The following is a 20,513-nucleotide window of genomic DNA, read 5'->3' as shown; positions in this document are numbered from 1 at the left end:
CACCCCCTCCGCCCCAAAAAAAGAAAAACATCTGGTTGCCTGGCCATCGGCAGGCGTCGCCGTGCCAACGGCTCCAGCAGGAAGCGTCGGTGCGTCAACAGACAATGACAACGGCCCCTGGGGGCCACAGTGAGCGAGCTAATGACGCGTGGGATAGGACGCGTGGATGGGAGGGAACATACAATAATAGTGATATTAGTGAAAGAAATGAAAATAATGGCACTGATAGCAGTAACGGCAAACTGCTATTTCTTGGGGGGGAGGGGGGGGTGAACGTGATTTCCTGTTCTTGCTTCTCCTGCTGACTTCCTTGCACACTTGCTCTGTGTTTTGCAGACCAGAGGTCGTGTGTAACCACTTCCAGCATGTCGTCCCTATTCTGGGCATGTCATAGGTGGAACGCTTTCAAGCATTTCCGCATTGTGAAGTTATAGATTGCTTATTTATTATATTATATATACACACCCTTGTACTGACAGTGGCTAGAGGGTAAATAGGGATTAAGAGAGAGGGAAAAAGAAAGCGAGGGAGAACATACTAGAGAGTAATGAGGCCCGGTGAGTGGGAGAGAGAGCAGAAAGAGAGGAAGCAGGAAGAGTGCGATGGAGATTGGAGATAGAAAGGAGAAAGGGAGAGGCGATCTTCTTGATAGTCTTGTCTTCTATAGTATGCAAATGTAGGGCTCTGATTTCCAATTCATGTCCGTTATTTCAAAGATAAGGAGTATTGAATTCACACACGCACCCGTGCACACACACACACACATGCACACGCACACGCACACGCACACGCACACGCACACGCACACACACACAAGCTCTTCTTACCAAGGGGAGATCAGTTGACTTGGCCATGTAGAAGAGCAAAGTGAATGTACTGTATATTGTATAATGAATGCACTGTGAAGTGATTTGATCTCCAAAAGTGAGTATTACTTTTCAAATCTAGACGGGTCGGATGGCTTTATGAATGAAATTTCCCAAATGTATCTGTATAGCGGTTAGATCTGAAATGGCAGATACATGCCCTAGATTAGAAAGAGCAGGTTTACATGAATGTATTGTGTAATTTAACATAGATATACATATAGAGGCATACTGTGCTGTAGAAATATATCAAACAATCAAGTATCATCCAAACTTGGGCAGAAAATGCTGAGGCTGCATGTTGGTCATTCTGTATATGGAACAGGAGCGCCCCCTGTTGGTATAAAGTACGAAACCTCCCTATGCACATGCAGTGATACTGTATGTGACTAAAACTGATATTTGTTCTAGTCAGACGTTATTTGTTCCCATTGCATTTCCTACTCTTAGGGCCCTTTCTTGCACATCGCCTTACCCCTTATCCCTAAACTTATAATAGCCACATTTTATTATTTCCAAAAATAGGATGGGCTAAAAAAAATAGTTTTTTTTAAGTAAAAAATGGCCAAGAAGTTTAGGGATAAGGGAGGCGGCGCGTAAGATTAGTCTAGTTTTAGTGTGTTCATTTCCCATGTACTGAAATTGACAGTAGCGAAGCTGAATGAAGTAGGCTATGAATTATAATAATATAATATAATAAATTGACAGTAGCGAAGCTGAATGAAGTAGGCTATGAATTATAATAATATAATAAATTGACAGTAGTGAAGCTGAATGAAGTAGGCTATGAATTATAATAATATAATAATATAATAAATTGACAGTAGCGAAGCTGAATGAAGTAGGCTATGAATTATAATAATATAATAAATTGACAGTAGCGAAGCTGAATGAAGAAGGCTATGAATTATAATAATATAATAATATAATAAATTGACAGTAGCGAAGCTGAATGAAGTAGGCTATGAATTATAATAATATAATAAATTGACAGTAGCGAAGCTGAATGAAGTAGGCTATGCGCTGCACTGGAGAAAAGGCCCTGGCACCCACTCCATCTCCTCTCCCTCTTCACTCTCACTTATGATGCTTAATTTGTAAGCTGCACGTCGGGATGATCAGCCACGACTCACTACCACAGCGGCCTTTGGCTTTAAGGTACAAACAGCATGTTCCACCTGGGGTGACATTTTATCCAACAATCGTTGGACATTGTTTAAGCGTGGGGAGGTCACTGATGACAATCAAACCCCTAATGTTTGTGACAACTCCTTGACAGTAAAATTCACATTGTTCATTACTTTTTTTTGCCTCCTTTTCATGTGCCCTTGATCATATTTTGTATCTTATTATTTTTAATCTGGTTTAATATTGTGTTATTGTTCTTTTGTTGATCTCTTTTTATGTAAAGCACTTTGGACATGATGTCATGAAAGGTGTTATACAAATACATTATTAGTATTATTACTGTGCAGGATTCAAAGGCGTCATAAGTCAGCAAGTTGACCCACATGAGACCATTTCACTCCTTTCTGTGGACTGTGAGAAGAGAGATGAAGAGAGATGAAGAGAGAGAGAGAGAGAGAGAGAGAGAGAGAGAGAGAGAGAGAGAGAGAGAGAGAGATGGGTCTGATGGATGTACAAACTGAAAGCGGCATTGGGGGAAAACCCTATAACATCATAAAATCAATGTAAACTAACAACAAATGCGCAGTTAAAATAGGAGAAAAACACACAGACCTTTTCCCCCCCAAAGCCGGGGAGTTAGACAGTCAGACAATCAAATGCTTACTTTTTGCAGATGATCTGTAACCAAGGAAGGACTAAAGAAGTAACTTGATCTCCCAGACGTAGGCCCTGACAGTGAACTTTAAAAAAAGAAGAATCCATCCGCCAAAACCAGCAATTCTTTCCAAATACAATTTACAGGCTGTAAAGGACCTAAGAGACAAGGGCCTTCTATGCCATCAAAAGAAACATAAAAAAAAGACCAATTATAACTTGACTTAAAATACTGTACTCCGTGATAGAACAAATTTCCGTCTATGGTTGTGAGATCTGGGGATAGCAATTAAATCAAGATCTTGAAAAATGGGATAAACACCAAACTGAGACCCTGCACACAGAATTCTGCAAATCCATTATTTGGATCTAACGGAAAACACCAAATAATGCATGCAGGGCAGAATTCATACCCACTCATAATCAAAATAAAGAAGAGAACACTTACATTGTACAACCACCTAAAAAGAAAGATGCACTCATAACAAGGCACTCACACACAAACTCTAGAGAGATGCCCCCTCACCCAGCTGGTCCTGGAACAATCACAGAGCCTGCACTAAATATAAAACTCACTAGACCAAATTATAAAACAGAAAAAGTAAAGCTATCTGACACATTGGAAAGAAGCAACCCAAAAGCAGAGTAAACTAGAATTCTATCTGGCCCTAACCAGAGAATACACCGTGGCAGAATACCTGAGCACTGTGACCGACCCAAAACAAAGTAAAATCTTGACTAGGTACAGACTCAGTGAGCACAGTCTTACGACCGAGAAAGGCCGTCATATTGTCATAGGCAGACCTGTCTCCCTAGAGAAGACAGACTATGCACCCACTGCACACAAAATGAAGTGGCAACTGAGATACATGTCCTAACTGTCTGTCCACTCCACTGTACCAAGACATCAGAGACACATACTTCCCACAGATTACCCAAGGAGAGTTTGAAAGAATGACTAATGACAAAAAAAACTCCCATATCTGCAGGGCAAAGTACAATGTACAAACACTGCAGCAAGATTCGCAAACTGCTGTGATAGAAGAAATATAACATTTAACAAAACCACTTTAAAGACTACTAATCATTGTGTGCATTCCAGCACTATCTGCATCGAGTGCATATTCTGTATTGCATATTCTGACTTTCAATTGTACATACATTTTGTTTTGATTGTATTGTTCCACTTTTGCTTTGGCAATATAAAAGCATGTTTTTTTTTCTCATGCCAATAAAGCCCTGTGCATTAGAGATAGAGAGAGAGAGAGAGAGAGTTGTTGATCACATTTTGGGTAAGTTCAAGTCTGGGTCACAGGAGGAGTAAATCTATGAGTGGGTGGATTCTACTATGACCCTCAGACCTTCCTCTGACCTCTGTGTGTCAATTTGAGAGAGAGAGTGTGTGTGTGTGTGTGTGTGTGTGTGTGTGTGTGTGTGTGTGTGTGTGTGTGTGTGTGTGTGTGTGTGTGTGTGTTGTACTTATGTAGGGGTGAATAGGTCTATGTGTATGTTTATGGTTTCTTGACGGGCAGATGGCCACTGTGTGTACTGTGAATGTGTGTGTGTGTGTGTGTGTGTGTGTGTGTGTGTGTGTGTGTGTGTGTGTGTGTGTAATAGGGAGAGGGGGTAGTAGATTAGCCAGGTTGGGATAAATGGCTGGAGGATTAGATGGATTCGCAATGGGCACACATGTTTACTCTGCAAACACAACTTCTATCCGGCTGATAACGCGCAGGGACACACACACACACGCATGCACGCACGCACGTCACACGCGCACACACACACAACCCTTTACCCCAATACCCATGCACTGACTACATAGTAAAATCTTCTCATGCCAATATAACTGAGAGTAAAATGGACCCAAATGGACCTGTACATTCTGACTTAAATGAACAGAGAATTTGACTATGCTCTGTCCCACATTCAGACAGGTAGACCATCTCACAAAAACCCCTCAATGTCTCCATCCTCCACAACTCACCTCCCGTCACACTCACACTTGTCCTATTAGCGCCGACCCACGCAGAGCTGGAAATCAGAGAAGGTGTGTAACCCAACCCTCAAGCCTCCGCAGGTAAGGGGAGCCGCATTCAAGCTACTGCCCCAAAGACACAGGGAACACTCTGGTTACCATGAGACACTGTGTGTGTAGGAGAGAAACACGCATGTGTGTGGGAGACTGGGTGTGTGTGTATGTGTGTGCCTGGCTTGCGAGTATTTGTGTGTGTGTACGTGCATTGTTTCCAGTTACCTGTCTTTGTGCATGCCTCATGGTGAGAGGAAGGCGAGGAGCAGAGCTTAGGATAAAGCGTAGGGCAAGAGAAAGGCAGGATTACACACATGGTAGGTTACAGAGCGAGAGGGAGAGAGAGAGTGAGAAAGAAAGAGAAGAACCGAGACAGGTAGACGGACAGACAGAGAGCAAGCAAGAGAGGATGAAAAGAATGAGTGACCAAGAGAGAGACTTAAGACTACAAGAGCGAGCGTTCTTTGTTGTTTAAGTTTAGCGGCAATGGAGGGCTTATGCTTGGGTGCAGAGTGAGGGATTCGTTTCTTCTGCTGTCTTTGACCTCGCGGGACCTGGAAGGATGTTCTACTCACGCCAGGCCTACTGATCAAACCCGCGTCCAACGCCCACGGTACCTGGACCACAAGTCAACGGAGGACTTCAAAGAAGTGCGCACGTGTATAAGAGAGACGGTCGGAAAGCTCCGTGGGATAAAAGACGGACAGATCGAGACGCAAAGCAAAAGGAGAAGGAGAGCCAAAAACAAGCTAAAAACAGGGAGTGAGGACAGAGAGACTTTGGACATATTCGGGGAGAGTAACGGGACAGGTGAGGAGAGGGAGTTGGCAAGAGAGAGAGCACTGTCAAGTAGGAGGCGGAGAAAGAGAGAGGCAGTGAGAGAGAGGTCGCAGAAGTGGGAAGAGAAGAAAAGAGAAGAAAAGGGAGAAGAGGTTGTTGAAGTGGGGATAAGGAGACTGAAAGAGACGTAGAGGGACTGACAGAGGGTTGCAAAAGTGGGGATAACAGAAACAGAGAGAGAGAGAGAGAGAGAGAGAGAGGAGAGAGAAGGGGGTGACGTCAGACTCCGGATTGAATCATCAAGTCCTTCTCTAGTTCTAATCCTGATTAGGGGACATAAACAAGGGAACCCTGAACGACAGAACGTGAGAGAAGGACCACGACCAGAGAGGAAGGAGAGTCTTTTCCCAGGGGAGAGCGAGAGAGAGAGAGAGAGAGAGAGAATAAGTGAAAAGACAGAATTACAAAGAAGAACCTTTGTAAAAGAAACCTTTTTAAATCTGGGAGCCGGGACAGAAAGCCACAGAAACTCCACAGAGGAAGCCCACAAACCACAGTAAGTAAATTAGGAGGCTGTGGGTGGAGAGATATAAAACCAGGACAAGGGCAGAGAGCGGTGGGGGGACAAGAAATTGTGGTCTCTGGACCACTTCATATACTGTACCTTAATGAATTGATTTCCTGTCTTTCGGCCATTCTCATTTCATCATTCCCAATTTCCCCATGACCTCACCGCTCAGCCAAGCCCCCCCCCCCCCCCCCCCCCCCCTCTCTCTCTCTTTCTCTACTACTGCTCCTACACTCCTTTCCTGACATCTTTCTCCACTCCAAACCACCCTCCACCCACCTTCTTGTATTCATTCTCTCTGTCTCCGTCTCTTCTGTCTCTATCTTAGGTTACGATGCCTGCCAATGGGAATCGCCCGTTGAAGCTGCAGTTTGGATTGATCAACCACGAGAGTCGCTACCTCACCGCAGAGGCCTTTGGCTTTAAGGTACACACAGACAATCTATGACACATTCCATGTGGGCTAGACCTTTCTTTCAACAACTATGTGTCGTCATATGTTAAGTGTGGGTGGTCGCCGACAACATCGAACCCAAGTGTTGTTGCCCAGCCCAACGTCTTGAGCTATACTACAAAGTACAATCACTGCTCATGTATCCATTTGTACCTCAGAGAGTGTACTATAATTGTAAACAGAGTCAAATGAACACTTTTACTGTGAGGTTAAATTATTAATAATGAACTATGAGTACCGATTCCGATACTAAATGTTTTCAAGGTACAGATGTTGCACAAAATGTGAAAATGCCCCCTGGGACTTTGATAGAGAGTTCAGCAGCACATTATGATTATCAGATTGTCACATGAATTGATTACAGCATATATAGTTTGATAAACCCGTGATTTGCACCTTTCTCCGGGGGTATGTTCTTCTTGAGAGTTTCGTGAACTTAACACAAGGCAAGCCAAGGTGTGCTGGTGAAATCCTCTACCTCTGGCGCCATATAACTGCACATTAACTATTCTGGCTTACCAGTTGTATCTATCTACACGGTACAATCCTCAGTGTTCATTTCACTCTGTGCATGTGTGAGCACTGGAATGTTAGAGTTCTCTAGAACATGCACCTGTGCACAGTATGAAGCTCAACAGCGCCACTTTCTCACCCGTTGGTACTCTAAACATACAGACAGACAGACACACTAAGCTACATGTTGGAGACGGTGTTCCCACCGCTCAAAAAGATTATGCAACAATTCATCTGCTGTACCACCAAAAACTGTGTTGGGATAGAAGCTAGCAGCCTTCCCCTGAGGATTATTCTACAGTAGAGGTGACTACAGTGTGGAAGAGGACATGTATTCTACATGTTTTTTAATGGTAACTGGAGTTACACCCAAACACACAGATTATGGCAAAGTTCTAGGCGAGATATCAAACCAAACACACAGAGGAGGATTGTTGTGTACAGAAGGAGGTAACTTTATCCATCATGTTGGAAGAATGGGAATAGCAGCACTAAACAACAGAGCATTCATAAAGGCCAAGTAACCCGGTGGCCTTCATGGACTGATTTGAGTACAATCACATTCTTCAGAATATTCTTCAACATGAGAGCTGCGTTCATAACATAAGCCATCCTCGTCTCTCTCCCAGATCAATGCGTCAGCTCCCAGCCGGAAGAAGAAGCAGATCTGGACATTGGAGCAGGACACGCAGGACTGGCAGGTGGTGTACCTACGCAGCCATCTGGGACGCTACCTGGCCTCCGACAAGGACGGGAAGGTCACCTGTGAGGCAGAGGGACGCAACTCCGACTGCCGCTTCCTCATCGTGGCGCAGTCGGACGGGCGCTGGGCGCTGCAGTCCGAGCAGCACCTGCGCTTCTTCGGCGGCACTCGTGACTACCTGTCCTGCTTCGCCCAGCTCATCGGCAGCACCGAGCTGTGGGCCATGCACCTGGCGCTCCACCCGCAGGCCAACCTGCTCTCGGTGGCGCGTCGGCGCTACGCGCACCTCTCCGTGGAGGACGGCGAGATCGCGACGGACCGGAACATTCCGTGGGGCGTGGCGGCGCTGCTCACCCTGGAGTACCTGGACGGGAGGTACTGCATCAAGACCTGCGACAGCCGCTACCTCAGCAACGACGGGAAGCTGGTGGCGCAGAGCAGCAGGGCCACGGCGTACACGCTGGAGCTGAAGAGTGGGAAGCTGGCGTTTAAAGACTGCGAGGGGAAGTACCTGTCCCCCATGGGCCCCTCGGGGACCCTGAGGTCCGGACGCTGCTCCAAGCCGGGCAAAGACGAGCTGTTTGATCTGGAGGAGAGCCACCCGCAGGTGGTGATGATGGCCGGGAACGGACGCTATGTCTCTTTAAGACAAGGTAGGATCATGGCACACACAAAACCACACACAAGACTAAGAACACACACACAAAACCACGCACAAGACTAAGAAAACACACACACACACACACACACACACACAGAGCTTCAGGAGACCTAGTTAGATTCTACATAACAAACTGTCAAGGCACACACAAGGTGATTAGAGGAGGCCGTGCACAGAATCACAGGAGCCAATTACGAGTACATGGTCAAAGGTTCCCCTTAGATGCTGGCCGACGGTAATCACAAGAGGACACAGCTGACACGGTGCACACATACATAATAAAGCACAGGGACCACTACATATACTACTATACAATTACTACTACTAGCCTATACGTATTCACCCTGTACACCGATACACCCTAAGAAAGCTGAGCTTTGGCATGCAGAGGAAGCACTTCAGCGAGTGGACACGGCGAATATGTGCGGCCTAGGGAATAGACCCCTCTCTCAAATGATTGACAGCTGATAGGGGTTGCATGGTAATTATGGGTAATGTAGTCCGTGGTGTTCATGTGCCTGTCTCCATTTATCTGTGGAAGGACATCACACTGGCTCTGGCTGGATCTTTCCAGGAAAACATGATTGATGCGGCTGATATGGGAGAACCGAGTGCGTCATCTCGTTTTGAACACGTGCCTGTTCTGTTCATCTATTCTATGTACAGTGGAGGATTAGGTCACTATAAACAAAGGACTACGTCATTTTAAAAACCCGTTTGTCCATTTCGGAGAAAATGTTGTCAAAGGATAATTAGTATTTGACAGTATCGTCATAAGTTTCAGGCTTTTTTCTGGAAACGTCCTAGATGTAATACAAAGAAATGGAGACTTTCACAAAATAAGGGAAGCAAGGTGAATTGGGCAAAAGGGAATATACCTCAGCCAAAGCAGACATTAGGCTTCTGGGCCTCAGGCAGAGCTGCTGTAATACACTGTATGCTGCTGTCTGGTGAGAGTTTATTTAAAGACCCTACAATTTGTGCTTCAGAGGACTTTTGATTGATCAAATACTTCATTAACAGTTTTGCAACAAAAAAAAACAGTTATACAATAACGCTAACAGGATAACACAAAATCGCTGCTCTATCAGTACAGCTGCCAGCCAGCCATCAGCTAAGTGCTGTTAAACCACAAACGCCCGCATAGGTGAGACTCCACTGGTAAAACAGTGAAAGTGGCTGTTGGGTTTTCCACTAGGGCCAGCTAGTGGACAAAAACATTTCCTGTGGTTGTTCATTGCACATTAATGCTTTGTTGCTGGGCCAGGCCTGTTTGAGTGGGGTATTTAATCAGCATGTGGGCACGTCAGCACAATACCATACTGATGAATTACCCCCCCCCCTCCCATGTGTGCTTCAAAGTCCTTCTAATTCGGCTCGATATGATCAAAAGCAGCACAATATGTGGTCAGTGTTTAAACAAACATAAATGTGAGTTCACATGTATTCTAAACCGTAGCTTTATTAAAGGCCCCTGTGGGCCCCAATCAGCCCTCGATTGTCTCGAAGGCCGGAGGACTTATTTGGAACTGGCATATAGGGGACGGATAAGTGCACACCAATCGTGTTTGTCACCATACTTGGCCATGACGCCCATCCTTCTTGTCTGCAGTGTAGTGTTACCTTAGCCCTGGGTGCTGTAACTGTAGAGCTGCCCCGTCCGCCCATTGTTCCTGCTTAGCCGTGGGAGCTGGAGGCAATAACCAAATGGCTGAGTCCAGGCGAACTGATTGGCCTCGGGGCTAGATGACAGAGACGACAGAATAGATAAAGCATGTGGCGTGCGCACGCACACACACACACATACTTAACCAATATGTTTGACAGACAGAAACAAGTAGAGGCAAGCATGTGCAAAGACACACAAACATGCCGCTATGTGCACATCAGTAGTGTAGTCTATTATGCTATATATGCCGTGCCGAAGTTTTACTTTAATCGTATACCGTCTGCTAATGATTTCATCCAATGACCACTCGCGAGCGTATAGCCCATTACGCACGCATGTCGCACAAGGAATAATTATGATATACCGTCTGAAAGAAACCTAGGCTACAGCACTGATGCACATGTGTCTAGGTGCACATTAATACACAAACACACACACAGAAGGCTCATATGCTCACATACAACGGAATTGCACGCACGCACGCACACGCACACACACACACACACACACACACACACACACACACACACACACTTTGTCTTGCCTTGCACAAACAAAAAAGCTTTCTCTTTCTCTGACACACTCACCCACATACAGTAGACAGTCCCGTTGCAGAGTGGTGAGGTGAGTTGAGCATGTTGAATTATTGATAAAGCCAGGCCCTTGTGCATGGAAGCTAAGGGGGTGGGGGGGGGGGTCTGCTTTCAGAAACCCAAGCTGCTTCTAACCTCAGGGCCAGAGCCTTCATGAAGCCAGGGCCCCTGATCTTTTTGGATGTGCCCAATAGCTGGATAATGAACGGATACTTCTAAAAAACAAGGAGACTGGGCAGTCCATTCCCTGCAGTATTTGTATTCAGACAGAGGGAAAGCAGAAAGGGCCCTGGTGGGATTCAATCCCAGGCCAGCACAGGTCTCAACCACTGTGACAGCTGAGCACAGTTAAACATAGATAACAATATTATACATTTTCTGTAATTTCTGTTATTTTCGCTAGATTTGACTAAATCTGGAAATACAAAAGAGTAGCCGCTCACTTGTAGCTGCCGATTCCACTTCCAGTGATTTATTTAGGACTAAAGGAAAAGGATATGTGTAGCATGCAAGTACAGTGAGTACACAGGTGACACCAATTACAGATCAGATGGGTGTGACCAATTAACAGAGTTAAGACCAGTGCTAATGGTGGATCAATTTACCAGTCTACAATGTGTATAATGGCAAACAGGTGAACAGACTCAAATTCACATCAATTCAATACAAGTCACATTGAGAGATTAAAGGCTCATACATACTCTAGTATGTTTGAGGTGATAGCTTATCACCTCACGTGGTGATAACCTATCACTTCACCCTGGAGTATAATAATGCCTGTCTATAAAATCAAATAGAACACAAATAAAATTATAGTATGAAATACAATTTAAAAATCACACCCGTGTGAAATGAGGGCCGCTAATATATTAATTAACTAACTCATGTTGATTAGGTGATGTAATGGTGATGTAAAACAAATGGTGCCACCACAAACATTAAACCCCATTAACAATAAAGAGACAATATGACGTAATGAGGTACATTATGACGTAAATTGTCCCTTCATTGTCAATGGCGTGTCCAAAACAAACATTAAACCTTACCTGTGTATGCCCTCAAAAACACAGCAGTGAAGAGGACAGTGAAAAGCCTAAGCTCATTCAAAACCAGTAAGACGCATCAGACTGCTGGGCGAGTGCTGGCGCTTTAGCATGGGGGGTCAGAACAACATATGCTATGAATTCTGTACCGGTCACATACTGTATGGAGTGTGTCTTGAGTAGGGTTTGATGAGGTCAGATCAACATAATGTCAGAACAGGTCAGCTCCATATATGGAGATCTAAGGGTGGCAGCGGGGGCAGTGTCTTGAGTGTACAGGGTTTGATGAGGGCCCAGGTAGGGCCGGGCCTTAATTTTCGGGCTTGAGAACTCTAGTTTTCGCCAGATTCCGGGCGCAAAAGGGAGACACCGAAGAGGAAGGATGGATGAAGAAGGATCAACATATTATGGAATGTCAGAACAGGTCAGCTCCATATATGGAGATCTAAGGGTTTGAGGTCAGATGTAGAGTTGCTAGCCTAAAATTTTGACATCAGGGATCTCCATATATGGGCATTCCAATATATGGGCTTAATATTGAAGACATCAGGGATCTCCATCCCGGATGTCACATGATGTCATGTGATGTCACAAGGCATGACGGACGGACGGACACGTTTTCATAGTAAATGCGACTTGCAGTCGCAATAAATACAACATGATGCTTTTAACTGCAACCCAAGTTAACACTAACCCATGTGTTAGACAGGGTTGCTGGAGACCACGCTCCTGTGTCATTTCATGCACGGTGTGGGTTTCGTTTGGAGCAACCAGTAATTTGCCTCAACATGTTTCAGTAGCATCATCTACAATATTAACGCAATATGTATGTCCAGCTTTTAGTGTGTGCACAAACTTTGCACAACACAAACATTAAAGATGAAGGTGAGGACGCAAATTCTGATTGGCCGGAATGAGATGATGTATGATGGTAAGATCGCCCCTCACTTCACACGGGGAAATCCCTCTACACAGAAATAGCCCATCTACAAGCTCACAAGCTTTTTTTGCCAAATGTTCACCTATTATGACATGCCCAGAATGGGGCCCATAGGGTTGAACTGATTAAAATATGCATTGTTGAAAAAGTAATTAATTGATTGAAATAGATTTTGTATTCAGTTTGTGGAATGGGTACAGTTCAATACAAAAACTGCTATGAGAATATAACCAGAAAAACCACTGAGACTTTTAAGGATCCTCCATTTTCAATGGTAACACGTACAGTATGAGTGTGGAAATGTCGAAAACGGCTATATCTTTTAAGATTGCACCTCCAATGTTGGCCAAATACACCACTTACACCACCACACAGCACAGTATGAATGATGGGGAAGGGAGACTGTTGTGTAAAGAATAATCGACAAGTGCAGGGTTGAAGGTCTAACCCCGAGAAAATAAGGAAAGAATGGCCATGAGACAATGGAGAAGAAGCAGGGCTGCGACAATGAGAGAGTAACCAGTGAGGAAGTGGCATAGGAGAGAGAGTATGGGAGTCGATAAGCCGTCACAGAAAAATAGTAAAAATACCCTCAATACGAAAAGTGTTCATTTAACTCTGAGTGGGTTTTTAAATTGACGCAGGTTTTGGTATGCTGGGCAAATGTGATTTTCAAAAAGTGAAAGGAGGTAAAAAGAACTAACAAAAAAAGGAATTCCGAAGAAAAAAACAGAAGCACTTTCGATTGGCGAAATACTTTGCTGTTAGCATGGAAGCTCAAATGAGATGAGGTGGAGGGGGGATGGGAGAAGGGAGGATATGTAAGTGAAGCAGGACTCTCAGAGGACTGGAGGACAATAGGAGCAGGTGGGTAGACAGGTGGGCATTCGCTATTGTCACCTGTGTGTTTGCACATAAATCCACGCCTCAGTCTGTGCTCCCATCAGCCCTGAGGTGTCAGGTCGACTATTTGAAAATTAACACTAATACAGGAAATGCCTGGATCGAAACACAGGGTTTAGTGCTAACATTCAGTCACGTGCTGTAATTAGTTGGCTTTACAATATACATATATTGGGGGGGGGGGGGGGGATCATGTGTCACAACAGAAGTAAGACACAGGAACAGGTAGTCAAGAGCAAATAAATAAAATAAAATTAAGGATTCAATGAAAAATATAGCAATATCGGGGGGCAAGCAATGAGCACAATAGCGACAGTTGGTGAGCCCGCCTGGGGAACCAGGGCCCCTAGTTTTTCCCAGGTACAATTTCAGGCCAGGTCAGCAATGTGTTGATGTGTCCCTGAGCAAGATTCTTAACCCCGAATTGCTCCCTGAGCGTCGGAATGGCTGCTCACTGGTCCTACGTCCTAGTTTAGTTGTTATAGGATGGGTAAAAAGGGAGGACAAATTTCACCTATGTGCTTTTATACTATACAAATAATGTGACAAAAACACCCCAAAGGAGTGGGGACTATTCTATTCTACTACTCATAGCATAATAGGTACATTGAGGAGGTGCAGGGGAAGGGTGGGGGTACATTCTAGGTCAGCTCTGCTACATTTGCATCCAGAAACAGTAGCCACTGCTAGTGAAAACCCTACAGCAATACCTATGTAAACAATTGTGAAAGTACATCTGTAGAGAGACAGGTTGAATCCCCTTTCATCACCTATGGCTTGTGTGTGCGCGTGCGTGCGTGCACGCGTGAGTGAGTGATTATGTCTCTCAACACCTTGCTGTGTCCTTTACTCCAGAGTGATCTGGGAAAGGAAAAAATGATATGCCAAAGACAGACACACTCGTCTCAAATTCATACAAACGTTTGTGTGTATGTCCATAGTCCAAGCAAGTAAACACTTGCATTTACACACATGCACACACACATGCACACACGCATGCACGCACGCACGTACAGACACACACCCACACCCCTCAGGCACAAACAGAGCAGAAAGACAAATGAATGGAGGGAAAGCAAAAGAGAAATAAAAATGCAATTGTGAAGGATGAAGGATTGCAAGCAGGAAGAAAACAGAGGGATAGAGGGGCCGTGGCATCACCTTACCATTAATAATGGATGTCAGAGCGGTCTGTCGCTGATGGATTAGTCAGGTCTGCTCCACTTCTTGCTTCCAGGCAGGACAACACCAGAAAGTCGAGCTGGATCTGGGGTCTGGTCCAAAACATGGCACTACTGGGGCAGTGTGTGTGTGTGTGTGTGTGTGTGTGTTGGTGTTTGAGTGGACGCTTCATGCACGGGCAAGTAAGAATTTGCATGCACGTGTGTGCTTGTATCCGTCTGTGTGTGATTGCCCAATGGTTGCCGTCAACCTAATTGATACTTCATAAGACTGTGTAGCCTAATTCAAAATTACAAACGAATAAACAAAAAACGAATTCAGCTATTTTGGGCTGGCAAAACACAACTAATTATAAATTAGCCACCAGCGAGTGTGGTTACAACATACTTGACCAGCTGAGGTGTCAGAGATAAAGCAGTCTTCAACACAGCTACTGATATCCTGCAGATTCCTGGCTCAGATTCCACCCCCATCCAATCTCTCTCTCTCTGTTGTTCTCCATTTCTTCTGCGCCGTCTTCCGTCTCTTTTCTCTGGTCTATCAGATAGTCGTTGCGAGGCCCCAGCTGAGCCCTGTCCACGGATCATATCTGGGCTGAATTAGTGTGAAATAGACACACTGGACTGGTAAACAAAGCATGACATTGAGCTGGAATGAAAGTGGATGATGGGCATCTAAAGGCTAGTGCATGGCTGCATAGTATAGGAGGGGGACTTTGAGGATTCAAATGAAATTTAAATTAATGTTAACTTAATTGGTTACACCAAGTGACTACGTTTACTTTAGATGATTGACTTAAAATAACAGTGCGGGTGGGTGTGCTGCCTCTGTGATAGGCTGTGGTATGAACGCAGAGCAGTGTTTACTGTTTACGTATTTCTTCAGCGTATTCTCCTCACAACTGAATGCTCACGTCTTAGTTGCCACAGGGGTCGAGAGGGGCAGGTAATTATCTGTACATCCTGCCAAGCGTGGACTGCAAAATCCTCTGGTATTTTCCTGATAATAATGTTGTTTTGTTCTTTTATTCTTTCATTGAGGGGATTGAAGGTTTGGGTGGGTTGGTACCCCAAAGCTGATTATGTCAGAGCCCTGCTGTGACGAGGGGGTGAGGGGGGGACAGAAATAAGGAAGAATGTAAAGGGGGATGGGGGCAGAGAGAATAAAGGGTGGTAAGGGGGAAGAGATGAAGGGGTAACGTGCATGGACCAGTGTTATTGGATTAAGAAAATTATTCAGGGATCCATCTAATGTGGGATTTAGTCTTCCTCATTCTGCACCATGGTTGAGTGACAGACAACAACCGCCGTTTATTACAGTACAAACATTTAGCATAATAGTACCATTTGGTAGGTTGAAAATGAAAAATCACACCCGTGTGAAGTGAGGGGCGCTAATATATGTAAAACAAACACGGACAAAACAAACATTACACTTTCTTTATTGTTAATGGCATTTAATGTTTGTGTTAGGGACAAGATGACGTAAATTTCCCTTCATTGTCAATGGCGTTTTTAAATGTTTGTTTAACTAAAAACAAACATTAAACCTGTATATAGGAGAGGCTAGCACCCCTCAAGAATACTGTGGCTGATGTTTTGATCACAATGATTTAGAAATCAAACTGTGTACGTACTACATGCATACATGCATGCATGTGTGTCTGTGCCATACACGTTTCATATGATTCATGATCGAGGTGGTTAATGACTACTTTGCAGTGAGTAGCCCTGGCTGGTTGTATCCATGACTTTAAAGCTTGTCATTTGAGTGACACCCTCCGGGGGTCCTGGGATGCAATACTGTAATCAGTACTGTACTCTAACGTTGTTGAAGTAAGAGTCATAAAATGTCCCTGGGACCCATCTAAAAGACCACCCCTGTGTCCCGGGACCCATTGAAAATCCATTTAAATCACTGATTTTGTGCTGTGATCTTCAATAAATGTGATATGATAAAATGGAAATTAAATGGGGGGGGGGTTCTTACATTCTCAATTTGCAAAAATCTATAAATAAACACTGACCTACAGCAATGACTGGGCTTCTGGTGGGCAGTGTTAACAAGGAGAAACAAATGACGAATATGGGGCAAATTATTATTTTTTGCTCACCTTTTTTCAGTTATAACCACTTAATGACAGCTTCAACAATGACTGGGCTTCTGTTCAGGGAGATTGTATGCATCGGCTTCCCTGATTGGCCAACCCAAACCGTCGCCTTCACAGATTGGTGGAGCACCACGTCATGTTTATGCTTCTAAGCCAGTATTAATATACCTGATTAGCTAACACATCCCGTCGCCCGTCGGCTAAATGTATTGGCCGAGCTTCACGTAACATTTGTGCCTCATAGCAGTATAAATGTAACAACTTGCATGGTTACAGACATGCATGTCCCGAAATAAGGTGTTATACAGTTATGGAATATTTCATTTCATAGTTCAGTTCTCAGCTTCACCCAGCTGATTGCTGCCCAAGTGGTCAGACTTGTATCCTGCTCAGGGACCTCCATACATTGCCAGGGCAGGGAATCGAACCTGTGACGTTCTGTTTACACCCATTCAGCTATGGCCGACCCATGAAAATGGGTGAAGTGCTCCTTTAATCTTCAATTAATCTTCACATTATCATCATATTATTATTATTGTGGTCTCCTTGAACACGCTGTCACTCATGCATGAAGGCAGCATCAAGTTCAAGTCCGTTGCCCAGGATCACATTAGTTAATTGACACAGGGGTGACAAATAGGTTACAAAATCGTAAAAGTATGCTGTAAAACAACAAGCTTGAACTGGTCCCTCACAGGATCACTCACCCAGTTCATGTTTGTAGAGCTATCAAATTGGTTGAGAGACGAGCAGTGAGATATCAGAGGGACAAATACAGAGGGCTGTATTTTCTCTCACATCATTTGAATTACTGATGGCATTTTGTTAGCCTAAGTATGTTGCCTAATGCCACTTTAAAGTCCATTGGTCATCATTTGGACATGATAATGAAGCACAATGATGCAAAATGTAGGTTTGGTTAAAACAATGTTTGGCTTTATTCAGCCAAAAATGTTTCTCAACTAAATTATTACGAGGCAATTCTTTCCTTACACCAGGTTTCCAAGTCTAAATGAGTACCTAATTGGATAGGTAGAATGGAAGTAATACTCTAGGTCCCCAGGATGGGAGAGGAGACCCCCTGGCTGAACGAGATTAGGCTAGTGACACACAACCCTCTCCAATCCATGTGCTCTTTGCAGGAGTGAGCCTCTCGGCCAATCAGGAGGACGAGACAGACATGGAGACATTCCAGATGGAAATTGACAAGGAGACGAAGATGTGTACATTCCGTACCAGCCAGGGCAGCTACTGGGACCTGGTGGGTCACGGAGGCATCCAAACAACCGCCACTGAAGTGTGAGGAGACATCATCTAACATCTACTACCTAGTACCTACCAATAATACTAATGTGATAACCATATCACGACTCTATGGATGTGCAGAATAACTGGATTACAGTACAAATGAACGGTTTTATATAATTATCCAATTTGAATCTGTAGAAGACAATATTGTGTAGCCCTGTTGCAGCACAATGGCCATGAGAGGTATTCACATAAGAATTTGGTTTCAGTTCAAGGCACAACTGGTGAAAAGTACCGCTTTACTGCAACAGAGTAGCTTATTCATGCACTAAAATGAATAATTGTACTTTTCACTTAAGTCAGATTATTCTAGGGTGAACTAGTCTACTTTTGAAAAGGCAATAACTACAGTGTAGCCTAGGGTTTTGCAGTTAACCGCACAATTACAAAAAACGAGGCACCCAATACTGATAATATGGACTCATACTATGCAGTGATAAGTACTGTATTATAAGGGAAACTTTGCTTACGTACAGAACACATTAAATGCTACACATAAACAAGAAGATATAATGGAAATGGCAATTGATAGACAGGGAGAATATCTGTTAAGCACATAGTATGTCAAGTGGAGTTAACCTTTTTTACTCAATGTGAGATTTTGTGTTCATGGCTTTGTCTTCTCCCCTGTGATGTCTGACTGTATAGATCAGCCAACAGTATGTTTGCACTGGAGTGGATAGGCCACCGGGTGGCGCTAAGAGCCAACAATGGCAAATACATCTGCATTAAGAAGAATGGCCAGCTCCTTGCTGTCAGTGACGCCATAGGTAAGAATTGAGCAGCATTGACTTTTATTCGACTCGTCATGACATTAAAACTCCATAAGACATTGTCCTTCATGTTTGCCTGCATGCTCCTATTAATCAAAACCACAGACATTACGGTTTGTCCTGCATCTGTCCCTCAACATGATTGTCCTCTTTACACCTGCACTCCCTCCCTGGCTCACTCTTTGTCCCTCTGCTGCCACCTGTTGGTCAGGCGAGGATGAACTGTTGATTCTAAAAATGATTAACCGGCCCCTGCTGATTCTGAGAGGAGACACCGGTTTCATCTGCCACCACAAGAACTCCAACACGCTCGATGCTGGTCGATCTGTCTATGACATCTTCACTTTGCAACACAGTAACGGGGCATACCACATTAGAGGTTTGTGTACACACACAGAGCTCGATAGACAATTGCACCCACATGTCACATTCTTTCCGTCAACAAAGTGATGAGTCTCGTCTCACACATGCACATAGGCATGCATATATGTGCACTCGTACACACTCGCATAAACGCACAAAAATATTCTACTTTGGAAGTCAATAAGACCCTCTACATTTCAAGACGCACACACAGGCCATATTACTGCACTCTAGTTATCAGTAGCAGTACCACCTCCCTCAATCGTTAGACATTGATCGTCAACGTCATTGATCCCTCTCCCACTCTCTCTGTCTGACCCTAAAGGCGTGAGCGGGCAATACTGGTATGTGAACAGCGCTGGGCTCGTGTGTTCAGATGGCGAGACTCCGGAGGACTTCATCTTTGAGTTCCTGGAGCGCGGACGCTTTGCCATCCGACGCAAGAATGGCAAGTACTTGCGCGGAGACCAGGGAGGCAATCTGAAGGGAGACGGCCTCAGCCCCAGCATCGGAGCCCTGTGGGAGTATTGACCCAAGACTGGACCTTCCCTCTGACCCCCATGTCAAGGTAGAGGGTGGCCGCTAATCAACGATCACCTCGGGTCAGGATCGTGGGCTTGTCTTCAGCTGCGCTTGGTTGCGTTTTGGTGTAAAGGACATTCATCATCAGTGACTAGGTGCAGTCTCTACCATGCCACAGCAGAGAGAAAACTATTTGTTACGAGGGGATGAGAGATTGTGTGTCTGTGTGTGCGCGTGTGTGTGTGTGTGTGTGAGGACAGACCTCACATATTCAGCCAAGAAGAGCCTTGATAAACTGAATCGTTACTTTTTTTTTAATCGATTTGATTTCAGAACTGCAATATCTGTGTGATCAAACCTTACACTTGCCTTCTTCACCCCCCCCCCCCCCCCCCAAGAGAATTTTATGCAACGTTTTAATTGAATCCTCTCAACAACCCCTGTCACCTACTAACGTGTGGTTGGGATTAGTCACTGATGTTGATTTCCTAAATTACACATACTACAGACTTTAGTAGTTGTTTCTTTCAACAATTCTGTTTTAAGCTAACTAGTTCTTCCCATTTTCTGCTTTTCTCATTTTGCCAATCCTGACAGGTATTACTTGAGTGACAGTGTAAATTTGGAGTCAGTCAAAGGCAGCATGTCACAACAGAAGTGTGTAATGACCTTTGGGCAAAAGCAGACCATTCACTCATCCACTTAGCGCTCTGGGGAGTCCCTATAGGAATAGGGTGCCATTTGAGAC

The 20,513-nt window shown here is 44.5% G+C and overlaps 1 protein-coding gene across 1 annotated transcript; it reads left to right on the top strand.

Moving 5' to 3' along the window:
- Positions 1-6,362: 6,362 nt before the first annotated feature.
- fscn2b (fascin actin-bundling protein 2b, retinal) lies at positions 6,363-19,774 on the top strand (the record flags this gene model as incomplete). Its single annotated transcript, XM_083786706.1, has 6 exons — positions 6,363-6,455; positions 7,625-8,351; positions 17,942-18,098; positions 18,756-18,877; positions 19,092-19,259; positions 19,569-19,774. 6 exons carry the CDS (start codon positions 6,363-6,365, stop codon positions 19,772-19,774), a joined length of 1,473 nt encoding a protein of 490 aa, XP_083642832.1.
- Positions 19,775-20,513: the final 739 nt, after the last annotated feature.

The sequence above is a fragment of the Protomyctophum parallelum genome (assembly GCF_964188405.1).
Source record: "Protomyctophum parallelum genome assembly, chromosome: 17".
NCBI classification, from domain to species: domain Eukaryota; kingdom Metazoa; phylum Chordata; class Actinopteri; order Myctophiformes; family Myctophidae; genus Protomyctophum; species Protomyctophum parallelum.
The sequence above is the reverse complement of the archived record's forward strand: the minus strand, read 5'-3'. Positions and strand labels throughout refer to the sequence as shown.